The sequence below is a fragment of the Xiphias gladius genome, chromosome 2, assembly GCF_016859285.1.
Source record: "Xiphias gladius isolate SHS-SW01 ecotype Sanya breed wild chromosome 2, ASM1685928v1, whole genome shotgun sequence".
Lineage (NCBI taxonomy): Eukaryota > Metazoa > Chordata > Actinopteri > Istiophoriformes > Xiphiidae > Xiphias > Xiphias gladius.
This window is the reverse complement of record NC_053401.1, coordinates 9,911,259-9,928,675: the sequence shown is the minus strand read 5'-3', so window position 1 is coordinate 9,928,675 and position 17,417 is coordinate 9,911,259. Positions and strand designations below refer to the sequence as shown.

Genomic DNA, 17,417 nt, shown 5'->3' with positions numbered 1-17,417 from the left:
AATTTGTAGTATTAAGAAGTGCCCGGCTCTTTTTTTGTTTGCATCTTTCTCCTCCTAAACCTCTCCAAAGCCAATAGTTCCTCCAAAAAAGCAGGGCCCCAGCCCAGGACCCTTCACCCTTGTCTGGCCTAATGCTCCTCTGATGTTCCCTTGGACCTCCACATCCCAAAGAAACAGCCAATATTGGAAAGCCTGGAGGAAATAAGGGAAACTTCATGGATAAACACAAAAAGATGTCATTTATATTGTCAACACCTTTCTAGTGCTTTGTCACAGAGAGAATACTGGGGATGCACACAGATTATATGTTGATAGGATATCAAAATATTGTGTCTCTTGAGACTTGTTATGGATGTTTAATGTACAACAGGAAACCTTCTGAATAGACAAAACGATCATTCATGGATGGCTGGAAAACATTTAGATATTCTACCCTATCTGGACCACATCTGTTTCTCTCTAGATCTTCTCTGGACCAACAACATCCTCCGGGTGTCATAGACTGGAGCTGTGTGCATGAGATTCTACAGAGGATCAAATGGAGAACAAACCATTTAACTGGAATTTGAATTTCCTGTATTTGTTCCTTTTCCTCAGAAAAAAGGCTCTTGCTTACTTGATGCTTGTTAAATGATTATGATCAGTATGTACTGTTTAGACCAAAAGCCTCGTATCATGGTGAAAGGGGTCAAATAAATTTTATGGTATTAATCGGACTTTGCTTCTAGGCTGGTTCAGAGACGTCTTCACGATGGTTTTAATGAAGAGATTTAAAAGACCACAGACTTTGCTTTAAAGCAAATATTCTTTGTTCAGAGCTCATTTTCAGACTGATTTCACCCTCGGAGGTGAAAGTTTGCTACTATGGCATGGAAAAACTATCTCAGAGAACCCTGTCTCCTGGCAAGGACTACAAAAAATCATGTAAGGACTACAAACTTCAGACTCCTGCACTTTATTACCCCAATCAGTTCCCCTCTGGCCTCCCCCTCCCTCTCCCCTTCCCTCTCTTTCTTTCTATGAAGGACGATTTGCCCAGAGGGATTATAACGAACAAGGGATTAAACAAAAAGACGCTGCTATTTTTCCCCCTCCTCCCTCTTGTCCCTTTATCTCTCCATTCATCTTTCCATCCAGTGCTATTTATGGAAAGTTTTTCACACTTCCCTAAAAACGTCCACCTCCTTTCTTTCTTTTCATCCATCCCTTCTGCCATGTTGTTGTCCCTTGTGTTTTTCCCAAAGGATCTGCAATATGCAATGGAAGTTGTGTCACTATAACTTGAAAATGGAGTCACTGCCAAAGAGTCCTTCTGTTATCAACTTAGCAATCATCACTTACTTGAATATGTTTGATTAGCTCACCTTCTCAATGCATTCACAACAAAATTTAGTTTGCTTGACATAGTGTGTTAATAAATATCCTAATATTTCCCTTTGAAATATTTTAGTTTAACATTTTTTCATTAGCAGAGTAGGATATTTGTGTCTTCAGTGATAAACGATCTCAAAAATCTGGCTTTCATTGCATATTGCTCCCCTACAGTAGAACTATTGTTCCCTCTCAATTTTGAATTGGCTGGAAATAAACTTATATTAATAGTGTGTTATCCTATACCTGGGTATGATGCAGATAAATATTATTATACTAGTCTCTACTATGATGTGTTGACCCCAAAATGTTTTTGATGTGATTGTTTATGGCTTTCTGTATCAATTCATGATGTACGTCCTCTGTTGTGTTTATAATGTCTATGTTTCGTTCTGTTTTAGGTTTTAAAATCTCTGTAATGTTTAATTATTTGTCGTGTTTTATTTTATTTGTGTTCAGTAGTTGGTAAAGTTTCTGCAAGAAGCATAGAAAGAGTTTGGCCAGAGTGTAAAAGGGCCCGATGTTGCTCCCTCAGCTCTGAAATTTATCATATTGACATTACTTATCATTACGTCGTGTAGGCAACAAGTAACCTTTTGCTTTAATATGATTTTTTTTTTCACTTAATACTGTAGGGCTACCTTTATCTCCTACAAATGACTTTTGATTATATTATGCAACTGAAATAATAAACAGCATTTGCGTTTATGGGGAAATATGCTGCCCATATTACAAGATATTAGATAGGAAATACATATTTACATGATGTTCCCTTCTAAAACTTTTCAGTCCGGTATTATATTATCTCCAATATCCACACACCATAACTAAAACAGTTAAGCTGTGGTTAGGGTAATGCAACCTAGCGAAGTGGGAAAAGGGGAAGGGCAAGGCTGGGGGGGAATGGTGATGGTTAAATGATGAAAATGTTGAAGGTAATGTCTTATATGAGATGGGACTTGAAATCAGTGTTGAAGACGCACTCTTATGATCTCCACACCCTTACATTTTAATGCAGTTATGAACATTTGACTACTTCTTGCGTCAATTAGCGATACCCCAGAAAGGTTGCATATAAAAATTATTTGTAGGAGATCCTGCTGGTGTGATGCATGACAAGTCAAGATGCACAAAAGCTGGAGTTTTGGTGTATGATTATTTAATCCCTCAGGCCAATGCTGATGAAGTTTGCATTGCAAATTAAGTCTAGGTGCACTTCGGCAACATTAGTCACCTCACAAATCTGAGAGATGGAGAGGACAAGCCGGGAAATATAAATCAGGCATAGGTTTAAATTAAAAACTGGCATCTTCAGGAGATATGTGAAAACGTAGTAAAGTGATATTTTAAGGGATTTAGGGACTTCATTGAGAAGTATAAACATAGCCGTCAACTTCACAGGGACTCGGGGGAAGTAACTGAAAGACAGGCAATGTCTAAACTCTTTCTATAAATCTAGAAACATCGTCCTCTCACCCTCTGGTCTGCAGCTCTTGTGTTGTTGGTAGCTAAGTATCTTAGCTAGCTCCTGTTCCTATAGCCTGTGTGTGTAGAGAATAATAAATTATAGTTTGTTACGTAAAAAGTGCAGCAGCCATGTTGACTGAGGGCCACAAAGACTACATTGCCCAGAGATCTATGGTGTGTTGTGTTATTATAATGATTGTGATTATGACAATGATATGATGACGAAGCATTTCCTGATCAATATGCATTGATTTAAATAAAAACATATCACACTTATATCACACTTATGTCAAACTTACATCCAGACCACTCACAAGGCTTGAAAGACTACAACAACCACCTATTCCTCCAAAATTATCAATAGCATTAAAAAAAAAGTAGACATTAAGCAGGCTAGGAAACTTGAAGGTTAAAAAAAAAAAACCTGTACAGACTTGATCCTGGATATTTTACACATACAGTATTTGTTAATGTTAGCACTGGATAATAACCGATAACATCATTTATTAGATTTCCACACACCAGAATGAGGTCAAATAATATTTGCCAGTAACCCCAATTTAGTTTCAAGGGATTTGTGGGCTTTTCTCATTCAAAATGGAGGGAAGAAAATGCTTCGCAGTGGTCAAATGATAATTTTTGGTTGAAAGAGAAAGGCCGAAAATATGATGTTTGGAGATACAGACCGAAGCTGAGGTGGAATAAGCGTGAAATGAGGGCATAAATCAGTCATATTGTACCTTTTCCCATTTTCTCTGTCACTTTCCCTCTATCTCCTCTCACCTTTTTCTGTTTCTCATCATCTCTCTCCCTCCCTTCCCCTCTAACTTATCTTGTCTCCATTTATCTTTCTGTCGCCTCTTCACCCATCATTTTTTTTGACTTTTCACCTTCTTTTCTCTCATCTCTGCTCTCTTTATCCTTTGCTCTGTCTAGTCTATTGTGTGTCTTTTTTTCCACTTTTCATCTCCCCATCTTACTTTTTTCTCCCTCTTTTTTATCCTTATTCCCTGCTCCCTCTCCTCCTCCATGTTTAAAATCCTCTCTCTATCTTTTATTCTTTCTCCGCTCTCTTTTTTATTTACCTACTTATTGCTCTTTCTTCTTCTCTTTCTCTCAGTCTGCTTCTCTGTCAGTAGAAGTGTATTAGGTTTATTTACATACAGCCTGTCACTTCTGCCACAGAGATATACTAATCCATTGCTGAGCCTTAGAACAGCATAAACACGGTGTTTTTTGTAGTCACTGTTGACTGATTTTGGATCAGCCTCTGAAATACCAAATCCCTGGCCTTCATCACAGGAGGAGAAATTAAATCTGCCACCAAATCAGCGTGACAGCTTAACACAAAATCCACTGAGATGCTGGTGGAAACCAGTTTCTGTTCAGACAAACACTGACACTCAGTGGTCAGAAATGGAACCACAACCTTTTTAACTGCTTAGAGCCATGACAGTGTTAAATATTTACATTCATCAGAAACCATATTTCAGCTCACCTCTGAAAGACAGCTCACTTGCATAAAGTAGCTATTTATCTGTGTTCATCATAAAGTGAATGCCAGATGATTTATTCTATAATGTTATACAACATATTTAACATACATTTGTCAGAAAGATATTCAGAAGGTCTGTCAACTGCAAAGGCAAATGTCTGAGCTGCTGAGGTGTCTCTGAGTAAGAGACTGAATATTAACATTCTTTTCTAGCATTTGAACAGAAAATTCTGATTTTTATTTACATGCAGACATTTTTAAATTCTAGATCAAGGCATAGGTAATACACACTCATACAAGGACAGGGGTAATGCCATAGGTGGGTACAGTACATCTTTGTGGTGAGAGCCCTTGACAAGGCAGCTTTTGAATATTTGATCCCCTTGTGTTCAGGAGGTAAACGTGACTCTTGACGAAAAAGCCTCGCATACTCAGGCCAGAAACGGATGTAGAGAGGAAGCGCAACAGCAAAGGAATAAGAGAAAGAATGACGTGACAGGGAAAAGAAAGTAACGAGGGGAAAACGAGCGAAAAACACGGGGAAGCGAAGGGAGACAGGTCTGACAGCTTAGGAAGAGAGGAGCTAAAAAAAGAGGGAGGGTTTAACAGTCTAAAGAAGAGCGTCAGAGGGTGAAACATAGTGAGTCGTGTTTGTGTGTGTGCAGGAGTGTAAAAGAACGTCAGAAAGAGCAAGTCTATAAAACATTGATACAGCCTTTCCCTCTGTGTTTTTGTTGAAGTGAGGCAGCTGGTAGAAAAGCTAATCCACTTGACATTAAGTGATGCAGAGGTGAATAAAAACATTTGGTAATCTGTGACCTCAGACTTCTATGTGGTGATCATCATATGACAATCTCCCATCAGCAAACACAAAAAGGCATACACAAATGAGTGTGATTTATTGCAAATCTTTCACCTTTACATCTTCTTGAATTTGTTTCTCTTAATACTATACTGCTACTTTCATATAAATGTTGTTTTTGGATGTAATAGTTATTTCAGATCTGTCTGCCATTTCCAATTTCTAGGATTACCAAACATTGACAATAAATCCAGTAGGCTATAGCAGAGCTCTGGATTCTAAATACTGTGACATTAATGGTCCTAAACAAGCAGAGAGAGAAAGAATGAAGCAAAAGTGAGAAAAGAGAGAAACATTAAGAAGGAGAGGCAGTGAGATTAAGAGAGAGAGACAGAAACATCTATTTTGAACTCTCTCACATCTCCCTGCTCTCCCTGTTTTCCATTTCCTGATATAACATGATTTTATCAGATGTTTTAATCACACCCTCAATCTTGTTCTGACATATGGCATAGAAATTAATGAGTACGTTTATTACATAATAATGTTATATAATACAAATTCTGGGCTATATATAATAATGAGCAAGCCTCATTGTATCCTAAAGACCTCCTAGTATCCTATTATCCCAATAGAACACTTCACTCTCAAAATGCAGGCTTTCTTGTGGTTCCTAGAGTTTCCAGGAGTAGGGTGGCAGGTAGAGCCTTCAGCTATCAGGCTTTTTGTCCTGTGGAACCAGCTCCCAGTTCGGGTTCAGGGAGCAAACACCCTCTCTACATTTAAGATTAGGCTTAAAGCGTTCCTCTTTGATAAAGCTTATAGTTACTACACACTACTGCATGTCATTAACCTTGTGTCTTCTCTCTCCTGTAGTTTGTGTTTTTATCTCTCTGTCCTTTCTCTCCCTTTCCTCATTCTGCAGGTATTTCTGACTCTGGAGCCGGAGGATCCAGATCTGCCACTGCTACTCAACAGTCAATAAAAACAATAATCACAATAATAAAGATTATTATTATTATTATTATTGTTTTTTATTGGTGCTGCTATCATTTCTGCGGTTATTATTAATAACACTATTACACCTATATGTATCAGTATGATTATTATCATTACAACAACCAATATGATAGTGCTTGAATACAAAAGTATAAACAGCTGTTCTTGGTCTCTCTGTCCCCTTTCAAGACAAACGCATGCACAATAACCCACTCAATCAGGAAACAGTGAAACAAAGCCAGAGACTGTGAACTATAAGACAAAATCTCTCTGTGTAAAACACACACTCAAGCACAGACTCACTCACTCAATTACAGCCCCATAAACTTTTCCCTTATGGGATCATATGAGACATCTTTAAGAAAAGAGACCACACATATAATCACCAGGAGCCTGATGGAAATCGGAGCATAGGAGCTACTGAACAAACCAGACACAGCAAAGGTGCAGAGCTACTCAACCATCTCAGATACGTGATCCAGTTAAGGCTGGACTGGTATATAATCAGGCCAATATTATTGGCTGGTATCAGGTTATCACAGACATAATGGTATTGGCAGGTATTGTATGTTGGCAAATGTGTAAAAAGCAATACATTTTTCGAAGATCTTTTTTGACCTTTGAACCAGCGATTGAGAAAAAACATACCACAAGGTCCATTTAGTAGTTGTTCTGGAGCTTTGGATCATATCACATGAAGTTGCCCAAATTTCAACTTTATCTATGCACTCTAAATACTTCTCGTCTATGCTGGCTTAAAAACTGAGGTTCAGTTACATGACAAACATTTTTGTATTTGACCTTAATTTATCTCAATTCATATTCAACATTTTTTTTCATGTGTTTTTTACGGTTATTTTTTTCAAATTTCATATTATCTTATATCTTATATTTCACAATATCTTACTGACATATTTGATAAAGTTTATTATTCAGCTGTAAAATATATTCATTTATTCATCTTCATCAAAAAATGAATATGAAATTATTCTGATTGTCGTCAGATTTTCATCACTGTCAAGTACTGATATCAGCATCGTCTTCGAAAATTCTGTATCAGTCATGTCAGGCTCTAATCACAGTGTCTTTATAAACTGTTCATCCTGTTGTCGAAACTTACCAATTGATTTAACAATGGATCTTCACATCTTAGATACATTTCATACAGCTCCCATCACTTTGTCCTCAAAAGACCTTGCTATCTCATCCAGGGCAACGTCCAGCGACTTCAACAACAGAATAAGTTTAAGTGAATACCAAACTATGAATGTAAACCAGCAAAACTCTTTTGATAAGCTTTTACAACAAAACAGCGAAGTATGCAAGTTTGTTATTAGCTTGTCTTGGAGTGAATCTCACAGCATATCTTTATCAGCAATGCAAAGTGTTACTGACAACCCAGCACATCAATCACCAATGATGGGAAGGTGATAGGACCGACAGTCACCATCCAATCAGCAAGTTCAAATGTCAGAGAAAAATGAGCAGTGGAATAAAGCATGTATGTAAAAAGACAGAAAGTGAAGGTGTGTATCTGAAAAGTAAAAATTTTTCATCCTACCTCCTGCGATGGCAGTTTTCGTGCCCACCGTCACAGTGACAGCAGTGGTAGCGATCACTATCCTCCCTGCTGGGAGAGCAACACACACAATTAGCAAGAATTAGCAGGAACGCAGTACTCTACCAACACATGCATGCAGAGACAAGACAAAAGACACAAACATTCCTTCCAGACACAGACACATGCATGAGAATGTGCATACACACGAAGTAAAGAGGAATTTTTTGCGGAAGCATTTATTTGCTCATGCACTGAATACATCTTTTGTGAGCACTCACAGTGATAGTGACAGCTGAAGTGCTAGAACAGACGTGCCAAAATGTGTTTGAAAATATGTGAGAGACAGATTGACTTCGGACTAGGGAGGTAATATTTAATAAAGCCATGCGTTCCTTGTCTGTGCTTCTATTCACAGCCTTCATGCCAGCAACTGTCAACAAGCCACAGACTCTTGCCAGATTAACATTTTAAGCGTTACATAACACCGGTTATGAGAGCTAATTGACTAATACGCTCATAACAGAAGGACTCTGGGCGTGTATTACGTGTGTCCATGTGCCTCGTATTTATATTTCTGTTACTCGCTCTTTTAAGACAAAACCAGTCCATGTCTGCAGGATGGTCATGGAACTTATGTAATCAGGAAATTTTGTAAGGTAATGTATTGTTTTGGATATTGCAAAGATGATACAGTGACATTATGACAAAGGAAAAAATAAATACAACAAGCTATGAAACCAGATTCTGACACAAGTCAGCATAACACAGATGAACCAAAACCTTAATAACTCCCTAAGAGAGGAGAGGAGGTTCCCATACTTTAATTGCATGCTCATGCAGTGAGAGAAAGAGAGAGAGAGAGAGAGAGAAGGAGGAGGAGGAATGTGACAGAAGGGAAAACAAGAGAGACACAGAGCAGAGCCAGAAAAGGACAAAGAAAACAGACTGTTAAAGAGAAGGGGTGAAAAATAGAAAACAGCGATAACAGCACTCCTCTTGCTTTTAAATCAGGGGTGAAGAAGAACACAACAAGGATTAATAAAAAGAGGAGGCATGCCAAGTATCAGTGACAGTTTTCCTCTACCCTCCTCCTCCAACTCCTCCTCCTCCGCCTTCCTCCGTTTTCTCCCTCCCTCCTCTGTTTGGTAATCCACATCCTCTGCACTCAAGACGGTGCTATAGTCAGCCTCATAGTCCCTGAACACATCTGAACACAACAGACTATATTTACCGTCACCCTAATCATTATAGAGGACTATTTTTGCATTTAAATGTCAAACATTTAAATGATGTTGGTATGATAATATGTGTCATTTAATCCGTGTAAACACTCCATGAAAAATTTATCACCATCTTAAAATAGCATTTACAAATAGAACTTAAAACTCTCATCTTCTACATGTACTGTCAAGATTTAAAATAATCTGTAGATTCAGTACATACAATATAGTAGCCACTTTATTTGAGGTTTAAATACTGGGAGAAATAATCAGCCTCCCATTCATCTGTACACGTGAAACACAACAAACTACATTTAATTCGAACCATTAAGTAAGTGAGGAAGTGGATAGATACACACACTCTTTACTCTGTCATGAGGAACAGCAGGTAATCAGCCCCATACTCATTAAATATACTGTACTTCAACGTAATTACATTTAAGTCCGCACTGTGTAGTGAAGATTAAAGTCCTATTCCTATCCTCCTATCCAATTCCTACTTAAAGCACTTAGCCACCACCAAGTTTTTTTTTAAGCAGTTGAAATACACCTCATTGTACTAGTGATGAATAAGAAAAACTAAATCCAAAGGCAGGGAAGAGCCAAGCTCAAAATCACGTCTTTCTTTCTGAACATTTCTCAACTAGATTTAAAAATGGAGTTAAGTGTTTGTATGATATGATATGAAATATGATGACAGTAGCTGATAAAGTTGTCAGTCTGGAGCTGCTGATTATTTTTCATGGCAGCAAAATTCACAGAATATTGATCAAGACTGAACTGACACTTTCTGGGCATTTTGCCTCATTCTTCAGAATTTTGAAAACCTGTGTAAGAAACCATGGTGATACAGACTATGTAAATTCACAATGAATTAAACAGAAAGGAGCCGTTCTAGCCTGCACGCTATAAAGAACTGAGCCTGTCATAGAGATTTCTGGTTCAATCTCCTGAAAATTGGATATATAAAATGACAAAAAGGGTTTTTGTATGTGTCCATGTGTGTGTGTGTTTGCTCAGTAAAGATAACTCCTATACCTCTAGTGTCCTGTCTCGGCATGTAGTATAGAAACTGTCCAGCTGGGTACTCGGCTGCTCTGCGGTACCACACTGGGAAATGGTCCAATGTGAACATATTCTCCTTGTCTGTGGAGGTCAGGAAAGACCTGTGGAGAGACAAAAATAAGCTTAAAGAAAAACCTACGACCTACTGCCTAAAAATGATGAGAGAAGCTAGGAGGAAAGAAGTAAAATGACGATAGAATAAAGAGCACAACATGAAGATTCGGGGATAGTTGGGGAAAGGAATGGAGTGTGAGTAAAACATAGTAAGGTGAAAAAAATAAAAAAGGGTGTGATAAAAACAAAACAGCAAAAAAATCAGTGAGATGAAGTGAAAAAAAGGTAAGGGAAAGGATGATCAGAAGATATGAACAGTGATCAAGAATGAAGAAATTAAAATGTTAAATTCAAGAGACAATACTAAACAATTAGTTCATTCATCTCCAGTGATGCTTTAAAATCATAGAGAAGCTGAAATACTATTGTTAATGGAAAAAGTACAGTTTTGTCTATTAAAGTTTATTCGTATGTCATCAAACATAAAATCTAAGTGTACAAATTCTACCAAACAGGATGATAATCAAAAAAAAGTATTCTATTTAAAATAAAGGAAGCATTGTTAATGTTTTTGCAGTCGTTATATCTCAACACTTGAATGTCTGCATGAAGACACAACCCAAACATACCATATTTTATAATTATATATATAAATAAATTATTATAAAAATAATTATATAAAAACTTATATAAAAAATAAAAAATGTGATTCTTTACAGAAAACTTGTCCTAAAATAAATGTTTGACTTGGAGACTCATTACCAGCTTTCCTTTTATTGACCACCAGAGGGCGAACTCACACTTTACTTTAATTCAAATCTTTATCACTGTCATCACTTTCACATGAACAGTTTTAACACCTAATTTAACCCTAGTTTTAATTCTTTTGGTTGTTGACATGACGGCGTATGTAACTTGATGTGATGATATTTAATATAAAAAATGTGTTTGTTTTTCCTACTCACTTGCCAATTCTTTTCTCAATGCCAGTGTACCGCTGGAATCTCATCAGGCCTGAACGGGTCCCCAAGAAGGCTGTTTCTACCCCCTCGTCCATACTGAGAGAGAAAGATAGAGAGAGAGAGAGGAGACAGTATAAGAGAGAGGCGGAGCAGATAGAGAGGGACAAGGTAAATATTAAGTAAAAAAAACAAACAAGTAGTCATGTAAAAAGTCCACATCTTAAATGAAAGAACATTTGAGTGGGTGCATGTGTGTGTTAATATTCACCCAGATGTGTTGAGCATAAGGGCAGTCCAGTAAGCTTCCAGAGGAGCTGTGACCACGGCGTCAAACAGAGTTTGTTGCAACAACTGCACATCACCTGGAGAGAGAAACCAGAGGGAGAGGCAAGGGGAAGACAAATGAGGACAAAGAAAATAGATAATAATAATATGATAATAATAAATCATTACATGCAAACATACCAAGATTCAATTAGTGAATCCTAATGCTGTTTGTACCTGAATCTGCAGGTTATGTGCAGAAAAAATATCTCATTTTACCTTGATTAAAACACATAGAAACACATCTTACACCTCAAAAATAATCTGGTTAATATTTTGACCGAGTTGGGCCACTACTCTTCATTTTACTAAGCTTTAAAAATGAACTAATCTCTCGAAAGATCAGACACAAAGTCTCCATGGATACAGTGGTGTGTTTAAGAATACTACATGCTGTGTGAACGTGTTATTTTCTTCTCTGATTTCTGGCGTACATGTAAGCACACAGTATCCACTTGCTGATCAATATCAGGGTTAAAGTGTATTTTACTTTTCCTAAATTAAAAGATGATGTGCTGAGATTGAAGTGCCCACTTACACTCCAGATCTGGTTCTATGCCGGTGAGGTACCGTACCACTGCTTGCAGCTGGCTCAGCTTGCGATGGGCTGGGTCAATGTCTGTCTCACAGTATGTCCTACACACAACACACAAGCACACACACACACACACACACACACACACACACAACACACACACACACACACACACACACACACACACAACCATGTGGACAAAAATGTACAGCGGACATATTTTCATGGAGAACTACAACCTTTTATATAGTGTGAAACCCATAATATCCATGTTTCACTAATTCTACTCACCACTCGTTCGCTATGGTCAGATCCGGAGCCAGTAAATCGTGAAGACCTGGAGAAAAAACAGAAAAAAAGAAGACATGTGCTCGGAAGAGTAAGAAAGGCAGACACAAATACAGTGACAGAAAGGAAAAACTTACCTTCCTCAACAGAGACGTTTCCTATGAAGATATACTGTCCATATCCCCTAGTTAACACTATACCCAGACTGTCAAACACAGAAAAGAGATCAATATTTTACCTCATATTATATGTAAAAATTAAAAAAAAAAAAAAAAAGAAATATACAGTTTACTTTGAGAATGAATCATGCTCATTCAATCTGCCAATAGCAGAATGAATAAATAAGCATTTGTTGTTACTCCAGCAACAGTGTAGGCTAGACATAATATTAGGCTAGAATAGATATTATTTACATACATATATATATATATATATAGATATATATATTTACATACATTTTAAAACCTGACACAGTAATCCTGTTAAGTTAAAAGCAATCAGACAAACCTAAATGGTGTCTCATTGATGATGGTGTAGAAGTAATCATTCTTCAGAAACATCACTCTCCTCTGGGAGAGACAGAGAGAGGGACGGAGTTTATGAAAATGACAGTGAAAGATAGACAGCTTGTACGGAAAATATAAGAAATACAAAAGGACCAATAAAATTAATAAAACACAACTAAAATAAGAAAACAAAACTGGATAATACAAGAATAGACAATAGAACCCCAAAGGAAGAAAGAAAGGATAATCTAATCTCTGATCTAATAGTTAAGATAGTTCCTTTCATTGTCCTGACACACACAGACACACTCCCAGACACAAGAGTACTCACTCCTTTATCCACCGAAGTTCTCACGTCTAGAGATAACGTTCCAGTTTCTCCTTTAACCATGGCTGTCCTCAGCTAAAACACAGACTTCACATACTCAGCACTTTAAGAGTTTCATTATATGACACTATAAATTCTTAACACCACAACTCACGCTCACACACAGGAGAGGAGAAAAAAACAGAAAAAAAGAAAAAAAACAGAATTGAAAAAGACTGAAATCTCTGTGAATGTGTGTTTCTCACTTTCTCCTCAGCATCTTCCCATTCCACCTCTGACAGATCAACACTGTTATAGTTGGGTTTTGGCTTTAGCTTCTTCCCCTCCTTATACTGTCACACACACATACAAATGCACAAACATACAAACACCAAAATAAGTCTTTAGTAACCAATTCTGCTTTTATTATGCGTGCTCAGTCACATAAATAAAGCAGTGGTATAAAGTTGGAACTGTTTCTTAGCATCAATAATTGTATAATACGGTATTTGTATGTACCAGAGGTCGTAGTTCAGGATGAGACAGGATGTAGCCATTGTTAGTGATGAGGTAGGCGTATCCATGGACACCCAACTGAAAACACAGACATAAGACACAATCACATACACTACAGTGCATCACAGATCATTAACATGTGGGGAGTTGCATCCAAAAATCACTGACTCTCTCAGAGGAGAATCAGTGCGGCATTTTATACTACGGTGTGCTCCAGCTTTGTTTGTGCTATGACACAGTATACTGTACATTGTGGATCGTTTACCTTGTATCTTGGAGCTAGTCTCATCAGTTCTCTTAGGGCCACGTCAGTTCCCACCACTCCCAGCAGAATCCCATGAGACAACTACAGGTAACATGCAGCGTGTTCGTAAAGTGACAAACACAGAATGAAGAGGAGATTGATACTAGGATGTGGTTAATTTAGTGTGGTTTGTGAGATTTACGCAAAAGAGAATCCTTTTATACTCTCATTCTCTTATGAAAATGGGTGCTTACTCATACATATGGAGCAGAAAGGCCACTCATGTACCATTATGGTACATGAATACTCTAATTTAAAGCAATGTCTGATGAGGGTAATGATAATAATGGTGATAAAATTAATACTTACAGTCTCTGTCTTCTTGCTGAACACAGGCATGGCTACTGAGGTCATCAGAAGCAGGCTTTGGGCCTGAGTGTTGAACAGCTATGATCCACACACACACACACACACACACACACACACACACACACAAAAATACAGATTCAAATAAAGACTCAGTCTCCTCTGTTAAAAAGCTTAATTAGTTATCTCATGATATAAATCTAAATGAAGCCTGCAGATGAAATATGATTTGTAGAAAATGAAGTGAAATGGAAATGCATGATTTGGCCGGCGGTGTTTCATTTGGTAAATTCGTGTAAACCAAGGAAAGGCTAACGTTCACGGTACATCAAGCTAACATCTACAATGGAAAGAAAAGAGAAGCTAAGAAATATTCGCTTAAATAAGTTTGTTAAAAAAAAAGGAGTGAAGAAAAGTTTCAAAACTCTGAAATAAAATTGAAAGCTACATAGCAATGCCATTGCGGCATGTTAACTTTCAGGTTTCAGGGGAAAAACTAAGAATCAGTAAGCTGGGCTAGCTTACTAGAGGATGAGCTAAGCTACCTTTAGCATCTGAAGCTACAGGTGGAAAATAAGATTAACCATAAAGTACTTGAAACTACTAGAAACTGTTGTTGACTGTAAATATAAGGGTAAGAAAGTCATTACAGATACTATATACTGTATTATATGGCTAACGTTACTTTAAAAAAGAAGTTTAGCAAACTAAAGTTATAAAGCTGTAAGTATGATTACCTCTTCTTTGTTTGGCAACTGAAGATGGAGATGGAGGGGAGGAAAGACAACAAAAAGCATGAAATGTCAGTGAAAAGATATGACACATATGGTGCAGATGAAGAGATACTGAAATAAAAGGATGGAGACAGGGCAGGCAGAGGTGGGATAGCAATTGGAAACAGTAGATTCACCATAAAAAGGAAAAATAGTTTGTAGAACATTTGTGATTTTGCCTGAGCAAAACTTCCTTGGACTAATTAGTAAAGTAATGTAATTCCCATTTTCATTAATACGTATTAATAAGTATCTCTGATTACTTTTTCCGAGTAATTTGACCAACAGTGGTTGCTAAATACTTTCTTACTACCTTTAGTTTTATGGTTATGTGGCATGGTGTTGCTAGGTAGGTTAGATTTATTGATAGGGTGTTTATGGTGGTTACCTAGGGTTTTTAGGTTATTGCCTTTGTGTTCTCTGCTCTATGTAGTCCAGTGTCAGGTGGTTCTTACATTGCTGTTTAGGTATTTTTGTAGCAACCTCTAGTGCAGTACTTGGTGGAGGCTGCATGGCTGCTATGGTGTCCTGTGTGGTTGCTAGGATGTTGCTAGGAGATTGTACTGGTGTCTGTGATTAATTGGATGGAGGGGCTTTGAATATTTCAGCACCATGGAGAGAGACATAGAAATGAATACAATGGCTTTAAATGGTATCATGGAGAGAGACAGAGAGACTGCATGTGAATTATACTGTATTACTGTAATCAAAATTATGTAAATTTCAAAGAAAACAGGCCTTTTTCAGGAATTAAGAAATTGTTTAATTTACACCTTTCTTGCAAAAATGGAAGTAAATGATGGCTTTAAAGTTAATGCAAACAATTCAATGGGTGCCCTTTTGTTGATTAATTACAAACCCTCTGTCTGTACAAAGGCAGTGTTGGAATAGACTGCTACTACACCCTCTGACGCATTATTAGGACAATACTGTACTGAAGAATGTGGTACTGTCAGAATGGTGAGAAAAAGGCAAGTAACAAAGGAAGACAGACTGGTTAGTCAAGGGTTCCTCCCACAGCAAATATAATGACCCAAAACACTAGAAGAAAAGAACTAGACAGTGGCTTTAAAATGATGGAAGACCAGCACACTCTCCGGACTTAACCCCCATGGAGCTGGTTTGGGATAAACTGGACAGAAGGTGAAAGCAAACAAAACTACAAGTGCAACACATTTGTAGGAACTTCTGCGACATTGTTGGGATGAACTTTCTGAACAAGTTTCCATTGTAGAAAGAATGCCTCGAGTGTGTTCGGCTGCTTAAATGAGTCAAAAATTTAGGATTTAAGATTAGTCTTTTTTGAAATCTTTAACATTTATTTATTTGTTCTATGCTTTACATTTCATAGTACACTGAGACATTGCACCATGTAAGTTTCAGTAATAGCTGGAAAAATGGAGGTGTTCTAAAACTTTTGACTGGTAGTCTAGCCGGGTAGACACAATGGATCACTACCAGAAGTAATAGGAAGGGTGTCCCTAAATTAGTCTGTTACCTGGATTTAGTACTCCAGATAATACTGATGCAAGATAGTAGTGTGTGTTCCACATCAAGCACACTAATAACGACCTACCACACTGTCCATATAGGCCTCAGTCCATATGATGTCGTGATCATGGTTGATGACCATAGGCCGGCTGAGCACATGGAGGTACTCCATAACGTTTTCCTGGACGTCAGCCAGCGTGGAGATGTGTGTGTAGTAACCTGCAGGACACACAAATACATGTATACACATACGGTATATCACAAATTACTCATCGATGGAAAACCTAGGAGTCATACATTTTAGCAAAGAAAATGTTCACCATATTATTTTTATCTTTCTGCCTCCAGGCCTCTGGGAATTATTTTAAGAGCAATAAATTCATTTATCAGACATCAGAACACCTTGTGGTTCCAAAAGGCACTAAGCTGGTTTTTGATGAAAAAATAACAGCTTTTATCTCCCATCGATGCGAATGTGCTTTTGACGTTCTTTAAAGCTGGGCATAGTCAAAGATTTATGGCATTTCTACAAGTGGGGGACAATGACGTCAATGGGATACCTGCAGTGAAGCTGCTCAGTGACACAGGCTACTGAAGCACCGCCAGATATATTTATATGTGAATGTGTGAAACCCTTTTTCTCTTTGTAAAGTCGCTTCAAGAGCGCTGCTGTTATTATTATTAAGTAGACCTCATTACACAACCAAAACTGAAACTGCATCTAGAAGGTTTTTGCAGGAGTGTAACAATAAGTATGTTTGTCTGTTTATGACTGATATTTTGTTTTTGGCAGAAGCATCTGCCAGTGTACGCAACAGAAGGGAGTGCACCTGTTACCCATTACACACACGCACACACACACACACATACATACACACACACACACACACACACACACACGCACACACACACAGATATGATATTTTTTGGCAAGGAATGTGTTTACAGTGTATCTGTGCTGATAATCAGGTAATTAGTCAAGGGTTTTTGATGTGCTCAGAGCAGGATGAAGTGATTATTTTCAGGCTCGAGCTGCTGCATGTCCCCAAGTAATTCACAAGAGGGCAGCAC

General features: G+C 37.7%; 1 protein-coding gene across 1 annotated transcript in view; it reads right to left on the bottom strand.

Annotated features, from left to right (window-relative positions):
- Window positions 1-17,417, bottom strand: part of cacna2d4a (calcium channel, voltage-dependent, alpha 2/delta subunit 4a) — a 93,868-nt gene that overhangs the window by 56,726 nt on the left and 19,725 nt on the right. Inside the window, exons 14-28 of the mRNA XM_040152620.1 lie at window positions 16,432-16,565; window positions 14,086-14,163; window positions 13,738-13,818; window positions 13,476-13,550; window positions 13,223-13,309; window positions 12,981-13,052; window positions 12,651-12,712; window positions 12,281-12,348; window positions 12,147-12,192; window positions 11,859-11,956; window positions 11,265-11,358; window positions 11,000-11,092; window positions 9,954-10,081; window positions 8,780-8,902; window positions 7,696-7,761 (exon numbers count right to left, since the gene is read on the bottom strand). Coding sequence (XP_040008554.1) covers window positions 7,696-7,761; window positions 8,780-8,902; window positions 9,954-10,081; window positions 11,000-11,092; window positions 11,265-11,358; window positions 11,859-11,956; window positions 12,147-12,192; window positions 12,281-12,348; window positions 12,651-12,712; window positions 12,981-13,052; window positions 13,223-13,309; window positions 13,476-13,550; window positions 13,738-13,818; window positions 14,086-14,163; window positions 16,432-16,565 — 1,305 coding nt within the window. The remainder of the gene's footprint in view (window positions 1-7,695; window positions 7,762-8,779; window positions 8,903-9,953; window positions 10,082-10,999; window positions 11,093-11,264; window positions 11,359-11,858; window positions 11,957-12,146; window positions 12,193-12,280; window positions 12,349-12,650; window positions 12,713-12,980; window positions 13,053-13,222; window positions 13,310-13,475; window positions 13,551-13,737; window positions 13,819-14,085; window positions 14,164-16,431; window positions 16,566-17,417) is intronic.